The sequence below is a fragment of the Protopterus annectens genome, chromosome 8.part0, assembly GCF_019279795.1.
Source record: "Protopterus annectens isolate FY-2018-M chromosome 8.part0, PAN1.0, whole genome shotgun sequence".
NCBI classification, from domain to species: Eukaryota; Metazoa; Chordata; order Ceratodontiformes; family Protopteridae; genus Protopterus; species Protopterus annectens.
This window is the reverse complement of record NC_056741.1, coordinates 659,877,019-659,902,783: the sequence shown is the minus strand read 5'-3', so window position 1 is coordinate 659,902,783 and position 25,765 is coordinate 659,877,019. Positions and strand designations below refer to the sequence as shown.

Sequence of the window (25,765 nt, the reverse complement as noted above, 5' to 3'; positions counted from 1 at the left end):
TTTTATAGTACTCCATTATGACTTTATTTAACAACAAATGATGCTTTGTTCCATATGACTTTATTTTGTTACCTTTTTGTTCTATTACCATGATTGAGCTTTCTTCTAAATAACTATAAACTCTGTCTGCATCAACTCCAGTGTATAGTTTATACATCGTCAGAAGGCAAGCCTTCTATTGGTCTATAGTTTTTAGGACAGCTTGCAGGTTCACTCTTAAGTGGGAGTATTGTTTTGCTATTATCAACAAGGTTGGTTTTTGTTTTGAGTGTGCATGTAAATAGTTTTTACTTATGGTTAAATCTTCGTGTAAAGATGTTAATACTTTAAATCCAGAAGTTAGGTACTGAATTTGGGCCTGAGAGTTTCCATTCAGGAGCTTTCCTTAAATTTGTTTCAATCTCTCTGGCTGTTACTTCATCCCATGTCGTATCTTGCATATTTGAATTTCTTATTTTTTTTTCTTTTACTTCTTCCATCCATTCAGCATCTTTGTTATGTTGCACAGGATCTTCATAGATATTTATCCAAAATGTTATCTATTTCTCCTTTTTTAGTGTTTTTTCAGTTCCTTTTGCTTTGTTTCCCAATCCTCTATTAAACTTTTTTGGGTCATCAATCAATTGCTTATTTTGCACTTTTGCTTTAGATTTATCTGCGTATATCTTCTAAGTTTTTTTGCCTGTGCTGACATTTTTAGTTTATTATTTGCAATAGTGCACACTAGATCCTGATCTGTTCTGATACCGTGCATTGCTTTTATCACATCTGTCTTACTGAGTATTCCCTCTTATATACTCTTCTAACAGTGACGCATCTTGTCTTCATTTCTTTGTAGTTTTCTCTGTTCAATGCTTTTGTGATGGCATTTGATTTCTCCCCTTCCTTCCCTTACTGCTCTGTGTTTTTGTGGAAAAATGCTGAATGTTGAAAACAGTACCATCATACCATGTATCAAGGACATGGCCTCACTATTTCCCACATCAAGTGCAACCCCATAAACGCACAACCTGCTTTGAGAGACCTGGATAGTCAGGTTGATAACACTGTTGCATTCAGCCATCAGGTAGTGGCAGTGGTCAGAAAAGGCTTGCATGTGGCTCAGCCCATAGGTAGAGGAAGTGCATCCAGAGTAAAGGTGGACATTACCTGTGTATAGTCCTCAGTCAGTACAACAATACTTTAGTACCATGGTCCATTTGCCATGTACCTATCCAGACATCTGCAGCAACTGGAAAGGCCATAGGAATACCCACAAAGGTAATCCATGGCCTCCAACACCTGTTCCATGCAGCAGCCTCAAATCAGTAGTGGCCCACTTGATATTGGACAACTTGTCGACAGGTGGACTGTGGCATGCCTACATGGCAATGTTGTGCCCAGCCCTTCAACAGGTGACCCATCTATGTGAGTCTAACTCTTCATGCATTACCAGCATGACAGGCTTGAATCTGAAAGACGACATCAACAAAACCTGCTGGAGAGACAGGTTTGTCTCCCAGAGGCTGCCCTGTCACAGGAATGCACTAACCAGTCATGTCAAACAGAGTACCATGCAGACCCTCATCAAGTGCAGCTGTGATGAGTGGATGGGAAACCACAAATCTGTCCCAGGGGTTGCACCTGTGTACCTCAATGACAGGGGCAATGGGTGCTGATTGAGGATTCTGTCGGTGATAAAGTAATGGCTAGGCTTGTAAGGGACTCAGGGCCATTACTCTTGTAAACTTCTTTGATTCTATGAACTTTTGATACTACAGAATGCTAGGTACCATGTATCAAGAGTAGCATGCTGCATCAAGGGGTATGCAAACATGATTATGCTGTCTGCCCCCGTTGTCTCTCACACACTGTTCTACACATATGCTCCCAGATAACCATGTGCATGTACTGCCATACCTTGGTGATGTTACATTTCTGCATTGCCACTATGCCATCTTAAGCATCGGAACTGGCAGTAGGTCCCCACTACTTAGACACACATACACCTGGAACAGAAAAAGAATAAGGTCTGTCAGACAACAGTCATTCAGCAGTACTAACAGCAATAAAGCATCATGGCCCATGGGTACATACACTTTGATGTGTACGCATGGCAATTGCCAGCAGACAGTACCTTACAGGGCATAACACTACTGCACTACAAACTGCCATTAACTGCACTATATTCACCCTGTGAATCAGACACATATTAGCATGCCTGCATTGATGGTATTGATGACAGGGATGTGGCACAGGTATCATCACATGCATAACGTGTGGTGTGGTGCTGCCAAAGGCCTAGGCTGTGCCACAAAGTTGACATCATGTATGTCTGTGTGTCTGGAGGGGTACTGGTTAGCTGGGACACAGAGATGAGCTGTCTGTGTCTGTTGGTGACCTGTATGTGACAGTGATGTGTGAGTGTGTGCATGCACACAGTCAAGCCATGTGCTAGGCCTACATGAAGGTATGATGGACAGCCACGGACTGTACATGGGAGAATGTACAGTTCAACATCTCCGGCCATGAACATGGGAACTGGTTTTGCCAGGAGTGGCACTGGCACCACCATGCCCAGGGCCAGCTGTGGTACTACTTACTAATGGTGACTGATGTCTGCTGGCTCTGTGTCCCTCACAGGACCATCCAGGACCATGTGCCCATGGCCTGCCATGTTGTGGTGTGGACAGCAGCTTCCCTTTGGTAGTGCTGGTGGTACTGCCACTATGGGAGTGTGAGTGTGCATGGCCACATGGGCTCTCAGCTGATGTTGTTGGTGGCCTAAATCCACATGTCCAACGTCCTAATCTGACCATATGTTCAAGCACAGACATTGCACAGTAAAGGACTGACAACGTTTCACCCCACTGTATATCCACTACATCATCAAAATTATGTAAGGTATCAATAATGCTTTGTGGTGGGAGTCATGCATGTCAGGCAGTGTGGCATCAATGATCCTGAGCATCTGGCTGGTGTACTGTTCACAATGCACCTGTGCCTCCATGACGGACCAAAACATGCATCGGGTGGCATGTGCTGTGACACGTCTGACAGGTGCTGGATGGGCAGAAGTCCTCCTTTGAGCACCCCTGTAAATTTGTCTGTATGGGACCTCACCAGCTCTCTGGCTATAGCTAGGGTCTACAGAAACAGATGGCATAGTCACCAGAATACCCTATTCGATACCACCGCCCTCTGACTGCCCAATATCTGTGGCTGCTGGGGACTGGGTATGTGTGGGGATACTGACTATGTGCATGGACAATGGGGTTGGAAGTGGGATGTCAACCAGTGGGATAGAGTCAGCCCCCAACAACCCACCTGTACCTCACAATGCCCACCATCATCATCAGAGTCTGATAAGACACTCACATCAGGTTGTGAGAGGGACACACTCCAATCACCATGGTCACCTGTGAGGGGAAGAAAACATGATTACATTAATTCCTGCACTATAATGTCTGCTGATTCACACACACACACACACACACACACACACACACACACACACACACACACACACACACACGCACACGCACACACACACACACACACACACAAGTGAAGTGCCACAAAGGCATTATACAAACCACATCTTCTGACTGATGCCATGCACAACACACACTTAGACCACAACAGACACATTCTGGACAGGCTCTGAACAACATGCAGTGCAGCTATGTCCAGTTAATGTTGGTAGTACTACACACCTGTGAGATACGTGGCAAGTCAGAGTATGTGATGGACTTTCACCTAAAACACAGTGCACCCATTTACACAATAGTAATACATCCCTGTATAGCAGACTGGCTACACCTTTACAAAAATACATGCTAATATGTTACAGCTCCTGCAAATATGCTACTGTGATTCCTGATGCGATGCACTACAGTGAACCCCACCATAACTGAACATGCACGTATTGCAATATGGCTAAGCTTAACAGTAGTGTTCATGGTACACTGGCAGCCCTTAACATGCATATGGTATAGATGAGCCATAACAAGATAGTTCCACACTCAATGGCCACAGGATGATGGTCCCCAGCCACACCAGAGGTACATATGGATTTGTGGGGGAGAAGTATTGTCAGCAGATATACATGTGGCACTGGTATAGGAAAATATGTGCATTTATCAACATGTACAGTACAGACTGTGAAACTACCCAAAATGTGTGTGCACCTGTGTGTATTACAAAATCCCACCTACAAATGCAGATTGATCTGACATATGTCTGCGGGTATACAAAGGCTGCCACTATGAATGCTACAGTATTAATGTGATGACCACTGCAGGCTTGCATTGACATTCCTCAGCTGTGGACTCTGTGACACCCACCACTATGACATATGTTGTGATACTTTGTTGTGAGCTAGTGGCTGAACTCAGGTTTGGGAGGAACTCTTTTGTGGCTGAGAGTGGGGTTTGTGTAGCAGGCCCTCACCCAGTGCCAGCATGGTCCCTGGCCACAGCTGTGGACCTTTGCCGTGCATGATGTATTAAATCTGTAGTACAGAGTCGGACCTATTCATAGCTGCTAACCCAGTGGCCTACAGCATTCACCATTGCTATGAAGTCTGCCCACAGTGCAATGCATTCTTGCTGGCTATGGTGGCACCTTGACAACAGCACCCAGTGATGGAATCTCAGGGCATCAATAATGTCAGTGGTCTCATCTTCTGAGAAAGGTGGATTGCAATATCTATACATCCCACCTGAAAACCATGTAGAGGGGAACACATCACATGACTGCAAACATTGCTCACCATTATGAACACACCATGCACATCCACTTTTGTCAGCACTAACCACCGCTAACTCCCACATCATACCGAGCCATCTATCAGCTATCAGCAACATAGTGGCAATACAGCATGCATTTCCCTCTTGATCCTGACATTTCATGCTACTTGCTGCATGTGCTATGAGATTTTCAAAAGCATTTACCTGTTGCACCTATTACTGCTTGTTCATAGCCTGTTTGCATGGTATGCTGTGTTGCCAGCCTCCTACTGTTGTAGTAAGCACCTGGGCTGTAGGCCCACCCCTCAGGTCTCCCTGGCCTTCATACCTCAGATTCTGGACTATATGGCTGGACAATGTCCTACAGTTTTCCCTGCCAATGTTGTTGATATAGGTGTCCTGGCACAGTGTAGCACCTACTTCATGCACACGGATGGACAACCATCTACAAACGCCTCCAAGGAACACACTGCGTGAGGGATGCAATGACAGTAGGAACCTGCAGTCCATGATGTCTCCCTGTCAAGGCCACATATCTGTCACTGAACAAGTTGTAAACACAATCAGTACACATCACACACCACCTACACAACCCACACACACGTATGCAGTGGTTCTCAACATACACATTCACAAAAAAAGGAGACATCTGAGGCAAAGCCACTCATGAACACCACAGCCGTACACAGCACACACCACACATGGCCACACACCTGTTTCCCACAGCCACGCAGGCATCGGCACATGCCAAACATGTTACACATAGGAGACTCCATTGTGAGACACACTGATGTGCCTCTCACCTGGCTGTATATGTGGATGGTCACAGTTACTTGTGTGTCAGGTGATAGACTCTGCCATATCGCATATGCACTGCTGTCTCTCACCAACAGGTACTGTCATGAGTCTGTCACAGTCCAAGTTGGCATGCCTGACCTGACATGTACGTCCCTGGACTATGTGCAGTGAGACATGAGTGAGCACACTGATTATGTGTCCCAGGCAGGTATGTCCCTGGCTGTATGAAGCATTCTGCTGTCAGCCAGACTGAGAATGCAATACAATCAGGAAATGATTGACCTGAACATGGGGCCTTTAACCTGTGATATTCCAGGAGGTTCCAATACCTGTGAGCCTGCGATGATATGGTCAACAGACCACAATGCTCTGCAAGAGATGTCCTCTGTCTGTCTTCACTGGCCTCCATGCATCTGGCAATGGTTCTCTCCACCCCCAAAGTGACTCCATTAGTAAAAGTGATGAAGTTATCACTACTAACATACACTGTCAGAGCAGCACACATTGAAGGCCATGCTGCTAAACACTGTGGGTGTACACATGACTCTGCCCTCATTGCAAGCATTCTTAACTCTGGGAAATGCAGATATCTGTGCAGTCAAATAGACATGGTTGAAAGCTGCAGCGAGCATCCCAGCCTTACCCGGTCAACCAACCTATCATGCATTCTGAACCCAAAGTGTAGCCGGTAATGCCATGGAACATGGGGTTTCAGTATATGAGACACATACACACCTCCATGCTGTACAGCCAGTAAGATGCATAGGGGACACTGCAGGGGCAGTTCACTATTGCCAGCACACCTGTTCAACTCATAGCCAGCTACTGGTCACCACATGTGACCAGAAAGCCCAATCTTCCTATATGGATCTCATCAACTGTATTATGATTTGGGTCTCTACCCTCATTCTGGGTCAGTTGAACAACCCAAACATACATTGGAAGATGTACCCATGCCAGGGCACAATTGGCCAGAGAACCATCAACAGTGGAATTATGAACACCATGGTGCAGCTAGGGACTACCCCTACATGAGGTGAAGGTGTTTTGCAGTTGATATTATACCACATGGGTTACCACTGCAGCTTCCCTACAGTATTGTCCTCCATGGCTAAGCAATCATCATACGGACACGTTTGCAGTCATCATCTTCCACAATACCATTCTACCTAGGGTCAGCCATATATACACCGCCAATGTGGAGTACATCCTCCTGGGAGGTATACACAGCCTCACAGCCCCCAACCCCCTTATTAAGGACTGGCACCAATATCCACACATACACACAAGCACTATATGTGCATTTGTATAGATGTATGGAGTCAGGTATACCTGACAGGACTGCATTATCCCCTACTAGGATATGTACACCTGTCTGCTAGACATCTGCAATACATAATGTCTCTAACAGGGATGACATTCTGCCATCCAAGACAAAGTAGCAGCAGGTGTCCATATTAGGGCAATGTCTCCTTAGCATAAACATGTGAATGGGAACTGTCCTGGAAACCTGCACAACAGACACAAGGCTGACATCCACTACAGACAATCATCTCCCCTACTGCACATATGTCTGAAACATCACGGGAAGCACCTGCATCTGCTCACTTGTGGTGGTCAAAGACACCAGCTATACCAGTCCTGTAGGTATTGCATACCGGATGCCTGACAGAGTCAGTGAAGGCTTCACACCCTGTCTTCCCCATCGGTACATCAGGATGCCCACAGTATCTCCCCTGTCTCCTATATGTAGGGAACAGGTTACAATTGCCATGTGAAAGTCATGGTATACATCTGCCAAGAGAGCCTATCACATCACAGGATGCATCCTAGATGACCCCAACCATAACCTTGCAACACCAAGAGGCACTGTATTCAAAGGAGGCCTGACTACTGCCTTTGTCCCAGCTGTTTGAAGGACAACCACTGTCACCCTGTTAAACTAAGGTGGGGTGTCCACCACTCAGTCAGATGCGAAACCTAGCAGCCTAACTAGGCTGCTCTGCAAGGCCATAGCACAGTTTATACTGAACACCATTAACAAGGATATTGTTGACCTGCACACACTCCATTATTTACAGTTATGCTTTGTTAAGGAAGGGTTCATGTCTGTTACTCTTGGCTGACCTCTATGACACAGTCACCAAAGTCATGGACGGGGGAGGTGGTGACAGTTCAAACTGCCTACCTTAATCTGGACAAAATCTTTAACAGAACAACCCACCTGACCATCATAGATATAGACTCCCAAGTATGCATCACACCATATGTTACCATAGGGGTAGCACACTGGCTCACTGACACAACCCACCTATTACACATAGGGGAATCCACCTCAAGCAGTTGACCCATAAGTAGTAGTGTAATCTGCTGTTCTGTGTTTGGGCCTCTGTTATGTGTGATGTACACTTTTGAGGTGCAGGTAACAGCCATTCACCTATGGGCATCCATATATGCAGATGAATGCATGCTGTGTGTCATTACCAGATTCCCTAGTGATGTGCACATCTGCCGAGGAGGGTGTCACACAGATACATGACTGTTGCTAGACACGTGGCCTCAGGCCACATACCAGGAAATGAAGTGTCAACCCCTTTGGGGAGAGTGACATCCCGACATATTATCGCAGTATTAACAACATCCTAGGCAGGCAATCAGTCGTGAGGGATCTGTGGACACAGGTCTTTGGCAATATGATAGTTCACCACAATGTTGCTTCCATTGTCAGGTAAACCTTCTACATGGCCCACCTCATACAGAAGGATATGTCATCAAGGGAAATGGGGTCAGAACATCCTTGCATTCCACCCAATAAGGCCCATTATTTTGTATAATTCCTAACCGCGGTAGTGGTGCTGCTATAGCGTTGTCACCTCACAGCAAGACGTTGTCATGTTCGATTCTCAGCTAGAGCGTCTTCTTTGTGGAGGCATGCGTGAATGGGCGTGCCTTCATTGAAGGTTGTGTGTCAGGGCTGGCAACTCGGCACGTAAAAATCCACTACCAAACATTAGCAGACTGGAGTTCTGCTGTGGCGACCCCTAACTGGGATAAGCCAAAAGACACAACATTTTGTATAATTCCCTATTTATCATTCACATCACACAGCACATGCAGCAGTTGGGGACATCACAGAGTTTCCCCACCAGGAAATACCAGGGCCTCAAACATCTACCTTACATAGATAGGCTATAAGCCTAACCCCTACCCGGTTTCATACATACTCCTCAGAGGTGACCCCTGTGTGGCATGAAAGCCAATCATGGACTCAACATTGCTGGGATTACTGCACAAGTGCAACTCATGCTCTACCTGTTAACACACACACACACATGCCCTCACCCTGGTGTGTGACATGAACTGGGCTTGTTGACAACTCAGATGTGTGTCCCAAACACTCACTCTGCTGTGGAATGGTCACCCTGTCCACATCAGGCAGGGTAGCTATTTACACCTTTGCAGGTGGAGCCTGGATATCTGGATGGTTAACTGCACATACCACCTGTGTCCCTGTTGGACTGGGGGTCAGGTGCTGCCTTGCATACACATGGGTAACATCTGGCCAAAGCATATGGGTGCTCAGGGCCCATAGCCTAGTAACATCATATACCAGGTATACCAGTTATGACCTGAGTACTGTGAAAGACTGTGTTGTTATGTGTCCACATCTATCACTGCTATCTACTGTGGTGTGTCCCCTATGGGGATGTTTCAGTACCATGTCATACAGCCTACATCTGACAAATAAGTGATTGGTAATGCAAGTGCATGTGAACATTCCAGCAACATCTGTGATACACAGTAACTGCAAGCAGTACATATGTGGTGTAGGGTGTCCTCCTTGTAGGTGTCCAAAATCTTTAGTACCCAGATGTTTGCGGAATGTGTACATGTGACTGATATATGTAGACCCCCCCCCCCAGCAGACAAATGTGGATTTCTGGGAACCAGTTGGGCAATAGGGGATGGTTGTCCCCAGAGTGTGGGGAATATGTCTGTGACATTGTATGCTCAATATGTGCACATTGCTGCTGAGGCAGAGCCAGTGTCCCCCTCCACTACTACTGCCTATAACCTGCTGACCGGCTGCAGGGGTCATCAGGTATGCTAGTCATAGGTGCCAGGGAATAACATACAGGTGTGAAGTACATAGTGACCTAGCCAGAGTACATCAGGAATTGTCAGGGACACCTGGACAATCTTTGAACTAAGCCTATATGACAGTCACACAATGAGAGGGACTCACTGACCATACATGATGTGATATGCCAGCTGTATCCACCAGTACTTACTGTCACTATTGTACAACAGACAATCCAGTAGCATTTGTATGTTAGCTGACCACGGCTGGGATGAATCAGGGGCCAGAGGTGTGATCTATATCATTGCAGACAGAGCCAAAAGGGAAGGACGTAGCTGTCGGACAGTAGACTAACAGCAACATGTCATTCCAAGATATTATACTAGATAAGATAAGATACTACAAAACAAAATATGGGCCAAATGGAGAGCCACTAAGAGCTCTGCAGACCATCTACTCTTTAAACAGCTAAGAAATGCAACCAAAAAGGACATTATCTTAGACAAAAAAAATTATTATCTCCACCTTCAACAATCTCATACAAAAAAACCCCACAAAAGTTCTGGTCAGGCATCAATAAACTTCTCCGACCAGGACATTCCAAAACTCCAGCCCCAACTTCAATTCCTCATGACAATCCTTTGCAAATAGCTGATGGCTTCAATAATTACTTCACTGAAATTATTCAAAATCTTGCAAAGACACTCCCTCCCAGTCCTCCCAACCCTTTACAAAACATAAACAGTCCAGTGCCCTCCTTCCACATACAACCTGTACCAACATCCTTTATCTGCAAACTCCTTCAAAAACGTAAGCCTTGCACCCCTTCTGCTGACCACCTGCCAGCTGAATATCTTCAAATAGCTTCCAAAGTCATAGCTTATCCCATATCCATCCTTATAAACCGTACCATCACAGAAGGTAGCATCCCATCCATATGGAATGTCTCCCACATTATCCCTTTACATAAAGGAGGCAAATCCACTGATATCTCCAATTTCTGTCCAATTTCATTACTTGCCCCACTTGCCGAAATAATGGAAAAATGTATTCACCATCAACTACTTCAACACCTGCTCGACAACAATTTACTTGCCAACTGCCAGCACAGCTTTAGGCCCTTTCATAGTACAACCACTGCCCTGCTAACTTTTGCTGACTGTATAAACAGAAATTGAAATAATAATTCTCTGTCTTCCGCATTATTTATTGACATATCAAAAGCGTTTGATATGGGTAACCATGACTTACTAATCAGTGTACGAAAAGCACAATCTCTTGACCCTCAAGCAATACTTTGGTTTACATCCTATCTAAAAAACAGACATCAAGCAGTGCTCTGGGATAATAACCTATCTGCACCCCTCCCTGCAAACACTGGAGTCCCACAAGGCTCTATATTAGGCCCCCTTTTATTTTTCATTTTTATTAATGACCTCAATACTGTTTTTCCGCAAGCCACCTGTATTCAATATGCCGATGACTCTACTCTAATATGTTCTTCTAATTCATCAATCTCTCTTCAAACCTTTACCCAAACAATATTTAACACTGTTGAAAATTGGTTTTCTGAACATTGCCTCCTCCTTAACCCCAAAAAAACAAAATTGTTACTTTTTGCTCCCACTCAAAAGTCTCCATCTATCCACTTCACAATTACCTCTAACAATGGTACCACTATTTCCCCTGATACTACTACACATCTCCTGGGCATTACTAGAGATAATAACCTCAGCTATGACGATCATATCAACATTGCTATACTGATGGTCAATAAAAAACTTGGCTCCTTGTATAGAATTAAACCTTACCTCACACCTCTAGCTAGAACCACTATTGCCCAGACCCACCTCACTTCTACCCTATTCTATGCTTCTGCTATATATACCAATCTATCAAAATCTAATCTAAGTAAGCTTTAAACTAGCTATAACAATATAGCAAGATTTGCCACTGGCACCCCTTTTAGAACCCACCACTGTCACAACCTTAAACAACTCAGGTGGTCTGAACTACACAACCAGCTGGTGTATAATCAACTAGTGATCACACAAAAAAATCCTTCAGCACCCAAATAATACTCCAATCCTCTCTAACCTAATCACCACATATAAAAATCTTGCAACACTTCGTTCAGCTAATAAGTTACTAATCGCCAATATCAAATCTAATAATAAAGCTGGAGACTCCCTTTTTACCAACGTTGTGGGAAAAATATGGAACAAGCTTCCTATGTCACTCACATCTCTCTCATCTACATCTCTCTACAAAAAACACCTCAAAGAACTTATGAAAAATCATTGGCTCTGTCCCTGCACTAAACCTGACTGAACCTCACTTTTCCTATTACTATCTCTTCTTGCCTTATGCCCTCCTTATGGGCGTTATCCCCTCTCTAACTTTAATCCTAGAAGCTAACTTTATTCCAGCCCTCATGTGTAACATTTGTTCTCTACCCTCAACTCGTGTTCCCCTACTTTGACTTACAAATGGCAAAATTAGAACCTCAAGTGTACCTGTACCTCCTTATATCTAAAACCCATGCAAAGACTCTAAGCTACTTTTCCTCTTCTTAGACAAACTTTTTATTTAATTATAACCATACACTATTAAATTGTCTTATATAGTAGAACTTTAGTAACTTTTAAGTATTACATATAATAATTTTGCTATATTTGGAGCTTATCTCCACATGAAAACTATTAATGTAAGTAGTGAATTTTTATTTTGTAATTTCTATTTTTGTAATTTTTATTTTCTAATTTCTATTTTGTAATTTTATTATGTTTGGAGCTTATCTCCCTGGGCCTCTACTGAAAATGGACATGTATCCAGCTAGACTAGCCCAGTCAACAAATGTAAAATAAAATAAATAATAAAAAATATTTCTTGAGACCTACTGTTGAAATTCCTATTTCCCATGACTAAATCCCCCCATCTGCATTCCATGACATTCTTAATTCTATAACATACATGGTATAGTGCTGTATTCCTTTATGAGAAGAAATCCAGTGGTACTTTTAGTATGAAATCAGTCTGTCTTCATGAAGAAAGTCTCAGATCCATTTACCATATGCAGAAGCTTGCCTTTTGTATGTAATGCTCATGAACAGGTGATTGCCTGTGCACCAATCTGTGACTCGCACTTGTTAGTAGCATCCATAACAGCTGGGTTACCTTTTCATTAGCCAATGGTATGGCAACACAGTGCTATAATTAAGATCTTCAGGTAGGCCTTGCCCTTTTCCTGGCCTGTGAGGAGGACATTATCCAGGTGTGGGAGCTACAGCATCACAGACGGTAGATAGAAATACTGTCCACTGTTTGGATTGATGTGTTATGTCCACAGTTTTGCATGCTATGTGTGGCCATTGTTAACAGACTTTTAGATTCTGTAGCAGTGTCCTGTTTAACAATGTGTGTTTGTGTCAGTAAGGAGACAGGCAGATGTGAGTGTCATACATCCTTTTTATCTGAATTTGCATGCTGCTGCAGTTGATGCTGGTCTAACAGATATGTATGTTTGTAGGGGGAGACTGTGTCACATGTCCCTTTCACCTGAGCATCCTCCCCAACCCTTTATGCATGGGTGTTGTGTGGATGGCCTGTTCTAGCTGTTTGGCAAGTATAGTAGGTCTGTAGCAGGTAGCGGACCATACTGCTGCATGTGTAGCTGGATGTAGCTGCTGCATTCTGGCCAGGTGTCATACTAGGGATTGTGAAGACATTAGGGGACAGCAAGCAGTTAATGTCAGTGAGGGAGCAGTGTCAGCCCTTGCATCATAGCATGCCCAGGGTGAAGGGTACCTATAATAGTCCAGGTAAGGCATGTGCCTCTGGTACATTCGTTAAGTAATAGTGTCATCCAGAGAGTGGTAGATGACATTTAGGACACATATTCATATTTATGACATGTGTCCCCCCTTCAGGCCTTTAATATGCTACTGAGGGTGACAGTGACTGCAGTAGCAGCAACCAGTTTTGCTGGACATTGCAGTGCTCAGTTATTCCTCTGTTGTACTGACATGCATGTAGTTGTCTTGCAACAGACTGGACTGTGGGCCAGGACTGTGGGTGTCCAGATATGACACATGCTAGGAATGTAACAGATACGGCTAATGAGTCATTAATATGGCAGGAGTATTTGCAAGACATATGTGCTTGCATACAGTGTCTTACACAGGACTGGTATGGACATGTGGGTTTGAATGGGTATGACATGTGACACTGATCTGTATGTCATGATTTTGTAACATTAATGTGCACTGACTTGCCAGTACTTCAGCACACAGAATAGATTTAATGATGCCCTGCCATAAGTAAGGGGCACAACTGTGGACATTCTCCAACAGTCTGTGCAGTTGTCAGCACTACCTGATATCATAGGCCTCCTGTACATCTATCAGTATTTATTTAGCTGTGTAGTGGTTTGTTGTCTGCATCACAGGCCCAGGTATGCTGACATTTACTCCCATTATATGTAGGAGTAATATGTCACCTGCAATCAGGATATGTTTGTAAAAACACATGCATTTTTTTAGAACTGAGGTGTGTTAGTAGGCTCAATGCATTGTGCTATAGGTGGCAAGGTCCTGGGTTCAATACTTGCAGGGGTGTACATTTTGGTTGCTGCCACATCACTGTAATGCATGATATATTTATAGAAACACCAATTACTCCCTAGAGCTGAGTTAACCTAGTAGGCTAATACATAATACTGTAAGTGGCAAGTTCCTGGGTCCAATACTTGGCAGGGGTGTAATTTTTTGTTGCTGCCACATTACTGTAATGCAGGATGTATTTATAGAATCACCCATGAGTCTCCAGAGCTGAGTTGGCCTAGTAGACTAATACACTATGCTGCAATTCACAGCATCCTGGTTTTGAGACTTGGAAGGGGTGATCATTTTTATTGATGTTGATAACAGTGTCAGAAACAGATAAGGTGATTAAAGCAGTTTTAAGTGGGTTTGCATGGGTTTGCATGACACACCATGATGTTCAGCACCACTTATTCCTGCTTAACCCAACGCTATTTCCAAAAAAAGAAAAGGGGTGATTTGAAAGTGGTGAGATGGGGCAAGCAGAGGGAAAAACACTATGAAAGGCATGTAGGGATGAACAGGATTGATGTAGGAAAGGACCCTAGCTCTCCATTTTTTGGACAGCAACAGCTGTGCATGATGTAGACAATTTGGAATTTGGAACCTTGCACACCACAGGGAGGGGTGTGGGTGATATAACTTTCTTGATTAATTGATGGGATGATTGATTGATGGCAGTGTACATGAGGGTGAAATGGAGAGCTATGTATGGGGTGAAATTTTTTTTTGGGGAGAGATGCCCAGTTTTTTTGTTTTTTTTTTAAGGTGAGCATGGGGTATTGGTGAAGGGTTGTAGGTATGTTTTGGGGAGGTAAGTTGGATAGCAGAGGTTGCTTTTGCAGACATACAAGACAGACAAGACAGCAAGCAGGGGCAGTGTATGACACATGAGGGGAGTAAACACCTTGGATGGAGAGGATGTTTGGGAATCGGAGGACCAAGTGCCCCCAGATGGCAACAGTAGGATTGATATCCCCACCCAGCAGCAGTCACCACTGCCCCTTCATGGCCCAGAAGGTGGCTGTGCTGGTGACAGGGCACATGGGCGGGCCTGCCCCTCCAGGTGCGCCAGTCTGCCCTCGAACTGGAGCAGTCATCTAAATCACACTGGACGACTCTATGCACCAGCCCTGGAAACTGATGTCAGGTGATGTGTTCCCTTCCGTGACTGCGGCCGGGGTGTGGGCCCCATCCCCTGAGGCAGTTCCACCCATGGGCGGTGCAGGACCAGCAGAGGGGGCAGCTCCAGGTTGGGTCCAAAACATGCTGGGACCTGGTGTAATGGCCAGATGAGGTAGGATAGGCAAACCTGCTCGAACCGTCTACCCAATCATGCTATGGAGTTGAGGTTTGTCAAAGTGTATTGGTTAGTCATGAACAGAGCATTTCAGTGTTAGTTATAACAGCATGCATGAGTGTTCCAATTATCTCTGAACAATAACATTGCATAGCATACAGAACACAAGCATAAATGGAATAGCAGTCAGTATTGTAACAGCTTACGAGTAGCAGTTATGGCAAAAGGCCAACAACATTACATTACAGGTACAAAACTACAGGGGACTATTACATGTCAGGGAAACATATATGACTACCAAGGTGTACTGTGCACTGATGTTGTGTGAGTGTGCTACTGGCCTACTTCACCTGGAGTTTATATGTGTGTCCAATGTTTTTGGCAACAGTGATCACTATTCATGGCAGCGTGACACTTGAGAGATATGTATCGTGCACAGTACAGAGAGTTTACACTTACCCTGCTGTCATTGGCAGGCATGGGGTTACATTATTTTAACAATATATACAGTTTATACTGAGTTAGTTTTAACGTTAGGTTGATATATGTTATGCCTTTTAACTTGTAATTGCTTTAGATTAGTAAGTTAAGACGACGATAAGTGTCACATGACAAGTTTAATTAATTTACATGTTGATTAACCTAAGTTTTAAATTGAATTGTTGCTTGTCCATTGTTCGTTTGTTAATTCTGAGGAAGGAAGGGCACTGAACCTTCCGAAAGCGCTTAATTTATTAAATCAGAGTTTGGACTTTGTTCATCTGTTTACATCGCTTTTCATTCAGTTCTGAGTTCCGTTTTCACTTTTTGTAAGTTCTTCAGTTTGTTTTCGGTCTTTTTAGTTGTTACATTATCAGCAGACATTCACAGACATACCAGGCATACAGCTGTAACACCAATAAATAGTTTTATTTGTCTTATTAGGTTGTAATACTACTGTACATCTGGACATTTTATTTAATGAATTCTTATCACCTTGCTAAGCAAAGCTGTTTATGCACTAGTACATCTGGACACAGACATTAGTATATCCTTCACACAGCTAATACAAACATTTATTTACCTGTGAGTCCTGTGGGGAGAATATCAGTTAACAATATGTAACTGTTTCTATAAATAGGCAGTACTACTTCTCTGTTACTATAAATAGTTCTTAGTACCTGTCCCTGGATTCAAACCCTGGTCAGTGTGTGCCAGAATGAATAACACGTATATTGCTTATCACACTGAGTTAATGAGCCAATGTTGTATGTCAAGTGACTGATATGTGCCTAAAGCTCACCTGTTGACAAAGTCTCACCTGGTAATATAGGTTGAGTGTCACACAAGACTGCAGTGACAGTTGAACATACATACTTGAGATTCATGCATGACAGAGATAGTAGCTGAAATGTGTGTATTAATACTTGGAATGCAGGTGTACACATTTAATCCCTAGTGGATAGGAATATGTGTGATCTGTACAGACCATATCGGGGTGCTGGGTTGACAATCTGACCCATATTCAGTTGCAGATGGTATATTTGCACTTTACAGCTATAACAGTTTAATACTTGCCTGCATCAGTGTACCTACATTCAGGAGTGCATATAGCTGAAATGCAAAGGTTAACACATGACAGTCCTAGGAGAAAGACACTATAATAACTCAGACAGTGCTACTCTAGGTTCATATCTTAGTGCAGAACAAATTTCTTATTGCATTATATCTTGCAGTACAGCTCCACATCTACACTTTAGCAAAGCCGATCTTTATTGACCAACCATCAGTCACTTCATGGTATTATACTCATGCTTATGTGACAACACCTGCAATATTACATTTCTTGAACAACAGCCCAGACTACACACAACACTTGGCATAAAAAAACTTTATTGAGTATGACATGACATGGTGATAGCAATTAAAATAATGCAAGCATTGAAAGACAAATGCTATTGCACAGTCTATGCACTACTAACAGTTTATTTCATTTACAATTCTGACTGCAGTTGCACTGTATTTGCTGTACATTAATAATGCAGTTAATTTATTCAATGCACATTTTTCATGCCGGTGTACTTTATTAGCAGAACATGTATTATTAATACTGTATACACATGGTAGTCTTAAACACTTTATTCCTGCAGTATCAACTTTCTTTCTTTAACATTACCATGTTTCCTGCTTTCATCTATATTGAACTATACCTGGTAATACACACGTATATCACTCCATGGTCTATGAACACATTCACTGCAGTACACTGAAAACAGAATATACCTACGGGCAGTTACTACTGTACTCTTTATTAATTAGATTACTAAATATTGCAATATATATCTGTACTCACCACACTCTCAGTGCAACCTGGCTGCATGCCCCGCGTGGGCCTCCAGACTGTGAGCTCTCACCTCTGCAGCTGTGTGGCGAGAAACACACCTTTATGTGTACCTGTCTACCAGATATTCGTACTAAAAACTGATAAAACAATGGTGACACTACTTATAAACTTGTTCGGCATTGTTGTCCCAAGTGTCTTGGGTCCACTAGGCTAAAAACTCCCCCTTCCTTCACTTCAGGTCATCATAATAATGATACACCTGCTGACCAGTGTGGGGGATTACAGTTGCAGTAGTAAAGTCACATGCCAGATGGTCCAAGGCCTCAGACTTGTATTCAGAGGCCTGGTACTGGCCCTGCAGCAGTCTGTCACCATGGTCTTTGACAAGGAGCCCAACCATTTCCCTGGGCACCAAAATGCCCCAACATTGCACCCGGAAGCACACTCCCTCTCCAACTCCAGCCATAGCTCCTGCAATGATCAAACTCCAACAGGTTCTGGCTGTATTTCTACCCATTCAGTTTAAATAATGCCGCTTCCCCACATTTTGCCACCATTGGTCTATTTTTGAAAATGCTAAGCACCTCTTAGCACTGCACAAACCCGCATAGCTGAGCTGAGGATTGCTTAGACTCGGACTGCTTAGCAGTGCACATGCCAGCTAAGCAGAGCTGCATGTTGGTAAGTAATTCCAAAACAATTCTCATTTAAGCATTGCTTAGCTTGGCTTAGCAGAACTTACCTACAGGCAAATTAGAGTTTTTTGCACATAAAAAAAAATTATTGAAACTATTTGTTCATTAACGATAATTTATTATTATGTCTATCTATTTTACTTTATACCCTAAACATATGTATTTCACTATGTTATCTGGTAGTGTAACTTTAATGTATTGGACACTTGTGTGTAACTGGGGCTTTTATACTTGGGTCTCCACTGAAAATGGGCTTCTGGTCAAGCTGGACTAACCGAGTTAACAAATTTCAATGTACACATTAAAAAAAAAATATTTACAGCATTTCCCTATTGCATGTAAAAAGCTGAACAGTCAGGATTCAAACCACACACCTACTGCATATAAGGCTGTCACTCTAACCATTTAGCCAGTAAGGATATGGTGATACACTGCTTTATATACCTCTTAGTTGCGTTTAAGCACTGCTGAGAACCTTGCCACACAATCCCGCTCAGCTATGCTTAAACTTGACCTTTTCTAATAAATTTAAAAGCATCCAGTTTCTATTTTTAGATGTCTGTCATGTGTTTATTGCTAAGCACCGCACCGCGCAGACATGCAAAAAATAAAAAATAAAAGGGCCAATACATTTTCACATTTAATTTCACTGCCATATGGCACTCTGACAGTAGAGGGGGTGTGTTACGGACACTGTAACACACCTCCTACATCATATATTTTACAACTGGCCGGGGCACACTTACATTTAATATTTTAGTACTGTATGGCACTTTGACAGTGCAGGAGCTGAGTTACGGACACTAACCCTATCATTAGTGATATGATGTGCTCTACTAGTGATTCCGATCTGAAGACTAGGGTGCTATGCTGCCAGCATGATCATCTTTAATCATGGGAGACTTATTTCCCACCATGGACTTGAAAATATAAGTCATATCCTGTTCTAATAACCATACAGACAGTAAAATAAAGACCTGTGTTTGAAATTAGATGGGCACATGAATCATGAAATGACAACATAGATTAGGAAGTCCATCAGTGTTAGATCAAACTAAGAATGTATTGTCTTTTTTGTATGCTAATAATATATCAATGCAGGCAGGTCTTATTTAGCAAACAGTCAGATGTTCATCCACCCTGGAAGAAAGTCTGATGGTAAAGTGAGAAGTTAGAATCGTTAGTTATATTATATATTTGTAATGTGGATATGAGGAGGTCTGACTTTTTAGGTGAATAGATTGTAAAATGGTATTCTGGCAAATGTGAAATGTAGCACAGAGTCAGTAATTAAAAAAAATGCTGTAAGAAAATTACAGGGATTTCTTTTGGCTAATGTAGTAATATCATTGTCTGAATTGATTGTAATAAAAGCACAATCAGAAAAGATAGAATATATAAAAATGTTGTCTAGTTTGAAAATGCTGAAGAGCAGTCATAAAAATGAAGAGAGACTATGTAATCCTCCTAACTGACACTCAGTTACAATGGGAAAGACTACATGCAGATATAATATATATGTGTAAACAGTAAACCACAATAAAGCAAAATCACGGTGAAACTGCTGTATGACAATTGTGTCCAGTATAGCTATATCATAAGCTACATTAAACTTCATTTTACTTTTCCTACCCAGAACTAGATTATATGTTATTCTGCATTTTCTTGAAAAAGAAGTTATGCAATACAGAGCTAGTCTGTGAAGATTTGATGAGATCTAAAAGTTTCCATTGTTTATACTGCAAATGTGAGATGCGATTACTTTCTGATGTAATGAATGGCATTGAAAGTAATAAATCAAAAGCAAATGCAATGTTCTTATAGCAGTCTTCTGATACATATCCAGTCTCGAGCAACATGCAATCATATCAGCAATTTAACTGTGATGGATAAAAATGGAATCATAATGTATCTTGTCACTTTAATGCTATGCTAACCGACACAGTGAAAATATATATTTTTCCCTTATTCATTTACAGTTTGTTCTGCTTTTAGAAATTTTTTTAAGCTACTAAAAAAATCAGTGGATGAGATGTACCTGAACATACAAGATGCATGTCCCAGGATATTTTAAAATGCTTCATGACTTATGATATATTTCCCTACTACAGAAAGTTAAAAAAGTGCAATGATTATAGGTAGCAGTTTACTTACCCAAAAAATTGAAAGATGGACACTATGAATGCAATATTTATCATTCACTTAGGCCTACACCAGAATTACAGGACAGAGGAAATTGCCTTTCAGCTTGTATTTGATAGCATGGAGTCTCATTGACCATTACTGCATTTCAAAGAGCACATATCCTACAGGTAGAGTGCTACTCACTCTTGTGACAGGAAGTCATAATGTGGGGGAGTTCATATACAGTCTAAAAAAAGCAAAATGCTGTCCTTAATAAACTGCTTACTACTACTGTTACTTAAGTGTACTTCTTTTGCTAACTTTAGCAGTACTGATGACCTGAGCACTAGAGCAATCATCAGAGATATGCAACACAAAAGAATTTCCACCACAAACCACATATTATCAGTCTCTTGAAAAAATACATATATAGGAACTATCACTGTTTTCCTCCTCAGACATTGAACCTATAGAAAGGGGACCTACTTTAAGGCTTAAACTTGTATACATTTTTGTTTATTATAATGTTAGGTAGTCTACAGCTGCTAATTTTTGTCTGCTTTCCAGGTGAGTCTATATAAATTCTATATTATATAAGAATAATTATTTAAAATGCTTATTTTTGTCTTTCAAAATGTCAATAACAATAAACTCCTAAAATATTTCAGTAATTTAATACTGAGTTTGAGCATAAGTAATAAAGAGTTGAACTTTGTAATGTCTTATTGTCTTCTAGTGTTAATCAAACTTAAAAAGAGATAAGACTTTTGTTACAGTCAGACCTATCCATTTTTTGTTGGATAACTGTATAATTATAACTTCTTTTTGTGACTTTCTGTCCATTAATGCATATTATCTGCAGGATACATTTAATGCTGAATTATATTTATTTCAGTTCTGAAGACAGAGCTACAACAGTCCCCAGTATTTTTGAGGGCTCATCCTGGTGAATCTGCCAACATTACATGCTGCATTCTTACTGAAATTGCTTATTGTTCTGACATGGTCTGGTACTTCCAACAACACACAGAAGCTCCTCAGCGGATTGACAAAGACAGCAGAACATACATGTCTGACAAAGCACAGGAGAAAAATTGTGTACTAAAAATAAGTAACCTGATGAGAAGTGATTCTGGAACATATTTCTGTTCACTGTGCAGGTACAGGACAAGCTTTTTTGGAAATGGAACACAACTCATTGTCAAAGGTAAGCAAGTCAAGCAACAATGAAGAAGATGTGGCTGAGAATATTTTGTAACACTTATATTGATTTTTATTTTTGACTTTCTGCTGTTTATAGGACTAGGTCTATATCCAATTGTTAAGTCTTAAGTAATTAAAGATGTCATGTTCTTCCTCCCTAAAAACTACTCTAAAAATGTAAGTGGACTTTTAGAAAACTTTCTTTTTTATGTTATGATTTACTGACTTAAAATGTTACCATGTTACTGGAGTTTTCTGAGGAAACTGCTGCACAATATTTGTGCTTCAGGTATTTATGTGAAAGTGTATGTAATCAGACTGTTTAGCATTTAAATAATCTGTTCAACAAGTAGTAAGTGTAACTCATTACTAAAAAATAATAAAAATTGTGTTTCTGCAAAGCAGTACAACACACTAATGTTTACAGTATGTATAGCCAATTAGTGATAAAGTAATAATATGCTATTTTGATAGTTTTTGCGAAATAAGCTGCCTTCCTGCAATTACTGATGAGAAGGAATAGGAAACTGACTAGCAATTAATTACACTAAACTAAAATAATCTTTAATAGTGTTTTTTATATAATGAGGCATTTAGTTGTTTGCTTAAACATTAGTTGTCTATGACGTTTTTCATCAAGATGGCTGGATTGATATTTTTAAATGTTTTAATAAATATCTAACAAAAAATGTAGTGAAAGGGATGAGGAAATAGGAATAGTTGTTGGCAAGGAATAGCCTATGTTTATTTTCAAAACTCACATTTAACATCTGTTGTATAGCAAAATATAATTTAATAAGATACACCACAAACCTTCAAACATCCTATACATGTCAATAATTTTTATTTTGTAGGATGGCTTATTTTCACTTATTTATGTGCTAGAATACATTTTTAATTGTTCATTTCAAGAAATGTATTATTTTTTTTTATTTTTTATATTAACCTCTGTAGAAAATATAGAAATAAATGTAGAAAAGAAGTATGGCACTTAAGGTGATTGTTTTTTTTATTTACAACAATAATCTATATTGTTTAATCCACACAAAAAGCTAGCAGTGCAATACAGAAGTTAATAATATCATCTTCCATCTTCACAGTAGGTACATTAAAAGGAACTATAGAAATTTATTTCATTACTTCCTCTTAATTGAGATGTAAAAGAGGCTTCTATAGAATGGATGGCACAACACCTAGTAGAACACAGTTTATGCAATGTAAACTGATATGAGGATTATATGGAGTAGAGATAGATGTATTATATCACTAATGACCATTATCACTGACACTTAAATTACTTTAAGATAAATCAGATATTATATTTTGTCATTTGTTTTATAATGAAGTTGGTCTGAAATAAACTGAAAATAGATAAATTTGCATTAATTTAGAATGTTGCTTAACTATTAAGTATATAGTATTTCTTTGATATATTTCAAATTCTTTGAGACCAAAGATTTACTCGTTGTTCTATGGAAAAGTTGTAAACTCTTTGGCTAACATCACAGAATAGTTATATATGGACAGTAAAGTTACATGCTTCTGAAATAAGCATTTTATGCGGGAGACAAGCAACTTGTACCCCATGCACATTTTCACTTAATTATATAATTAGTTTTAGTATTACCAAATAAAAAATAAAGGGTAATACTTGGGGTTTGACTAGCTCATCATTTTTTTCTCTCCACTCTGTGCTGAATTCAGAATGATAAAATTGCGTTTTAGAACATGTGGCAGAAAACTGTGTGATATATGCAGCTGAGTTACAGGGAAACACCAGTAGATCTCCAAATATTTTTCAAAAATCAAAGATTGAAACAAATACAGTTTTGTAAATGATCCCAGTCTCCTTATTTATAACAAATTTTGAAGCTCAGAAGAAACCATACTCACCTAAACTTAAGGAAAGCCCTAAGATATGTTTTCTTAGCTACATGTTCATGTAATATATTTGACATACAATATGTACATATTCTAAAACTATTATTAATACAAATAGGCGTGTAAATACTTAAAACATTCTGCAAAAACACAAACTTTTTAATTAAAATAGCTAAAAGAAAAGTACTTGTAAACTAAAACAGGAATTTAAATATCGGTTCTTGTCAGAGAATAAAATAGTTGAGTCTTTGGACAGGGTGAGCTCTATATTATTTTGATGCATATGGCACCTATATTGTGACCCCATGAAATAAATATGTTTGTCCCTAAGCTTCTAAAGTCCACATAACTTAACATATCTCCTTGCAACATTTTTGTTCATGTGTTAAGATTGAGTATGACTTTTACTGTGCTCTTATTTAGTAGAGAAATTATAATTACACAAATATTGCTGAATGAAATAGTGAAAATGTTTCATTTGAAAACATACTTCTTATGGATCTTCTTAAACCAGAATCAGTGCACTATTTCTTGACATTAATTCATTTTTATTCTTTTCTACTGCAATATTCTGACATAATTTTAACTGAATGACTCACTAAACCAGGACTTCAGGGATTATCTCAAAATTTACTGCTTATGTTTAAGTATTGTAGGGTATTTATTTCTCAGTTGTGGATGACATCAGGAATCTCCTTTTTTCCATCTTTCTAGATTCTTTTTAGAAACAGTATTTTTTCCATAAAACAGCACAACTACTTTTTATCTATTAATATCATTATTAAATATGCAGGACATATAAAACTGTTTAGGACAAGTATTGCTCAAAAAATTGCAAAATAATTATTTACAACAATGATGCACATGACAGCAACAGTCATTAAGTCAAATAAAATATATTTATTATTTGATACTGCTGAGTTAGCTTCTTCAGTCAATTTCAATAAGGCAAATAATAAAGAGGCACTGGATCTATAATGTTAAGGGTTTATATTTGTTTTAAATGGTAAAGAAAATATTTGAAAGTTAAATGTGATTCTTCCAGGCAGCATTGCTTATTCACAACAAGAATTTAGAAAATCAGTCATACAAAACTAAACAATGTTTTCTTAACACTGCAGAACAATTTTTATTCAATAAAATCATTAAGTTTTGGAGGTACAACACACAGCAAAAGCATTATGAGGCAGTTCATCAAATTCAGGTTGACAAAATAGTATTTGCCGACTATGTAATCCATAATTTGATTTCTAAAAGTTAACAAAATGAGTTTTAATTATTTTAAAATTTCTCTGAAATATACCAGTTCTTATGTTGCGAATAATGATTTTGGAAGATGTCCTTATAGAGTTCTGAGTATCTGGGGTACAAATAAGTTCGATCCTGCTAATAAATAAAATAAAAATTTGGATTTAAGGATCAGATAGTGTTTTTTTATCAAGGCAGTGATGCTTGCTAGTGAAATATTTCATTCATAATGCTCTAGTTGACTACAAGACCACCGTATCCAGAATAACATAATTGTTAGCCAATGCAGAAAAAAATTAAATTACAGTAATGATATTTAGCCTTAATAAGTAAGTATCACAAAACATACTATCGTGTACCATGAATGTATAAGAAGTTCTACCTTTAAAATCTTTCCCTTCAATGATGAAGGAACTTTTTGGACTACATTTTCTTGAGATCATTCAGTTTCAAAGGTTTTGTGAGGTCACTATAGTTTTATTAATTTGGATAGCAAAACGTGCAAATAAGCCACGATGTGTCTCCAGTAGTATGCAGTTGAGACTAGATGCAATGTAAAACGCTATGAATAAATTATATCCTGCAATGCTGGGATACATTTCATTAAGGTTCATAAGTTTTAACTGCTATGTATCACAGCATATTGTATTCAAGCTCCAAATGTAAGAAGTGATTTGGCAGTTATTTATATATGTTTGTGTGTGTGTGTGTGTGTGTGTGTGTGTGTGTGTGTGTGTGTGTGTGTGTGTATATATATATATATATATATATATATATATAT

General features: G+C 40.2%; 1 protein-coding gene across 1 annotated transcript in view; it reads left to right on the top strand.

Annotated features, from left to right (window-relative positions):
• Positions 1-20,989: 20,989 nt before the first annotated feature.
• The window catches only part of LOC122808970 (immunoglobulin kappa light chain-like), a 227,738-nt gene continuing 222,962 nt past the window's right edge, over positions 20,990-25,765 (top strand). Inside the window, exons 1-2 of the mRNA XM_044080135.1 lie at positions 20,990-21,219; positions 21,548-21,859. Of these exons, the coding sequence (XP_043936070.1) occupies positions 21,177-21,219; positions 21,548-21,859 (355 nt within the window). The 5' untranslated portion in view covers positions 20,990-21,176. The remainder of the gene's footprint in view (positions 21,220-21,547; positions 21,860-25,765) is intronic.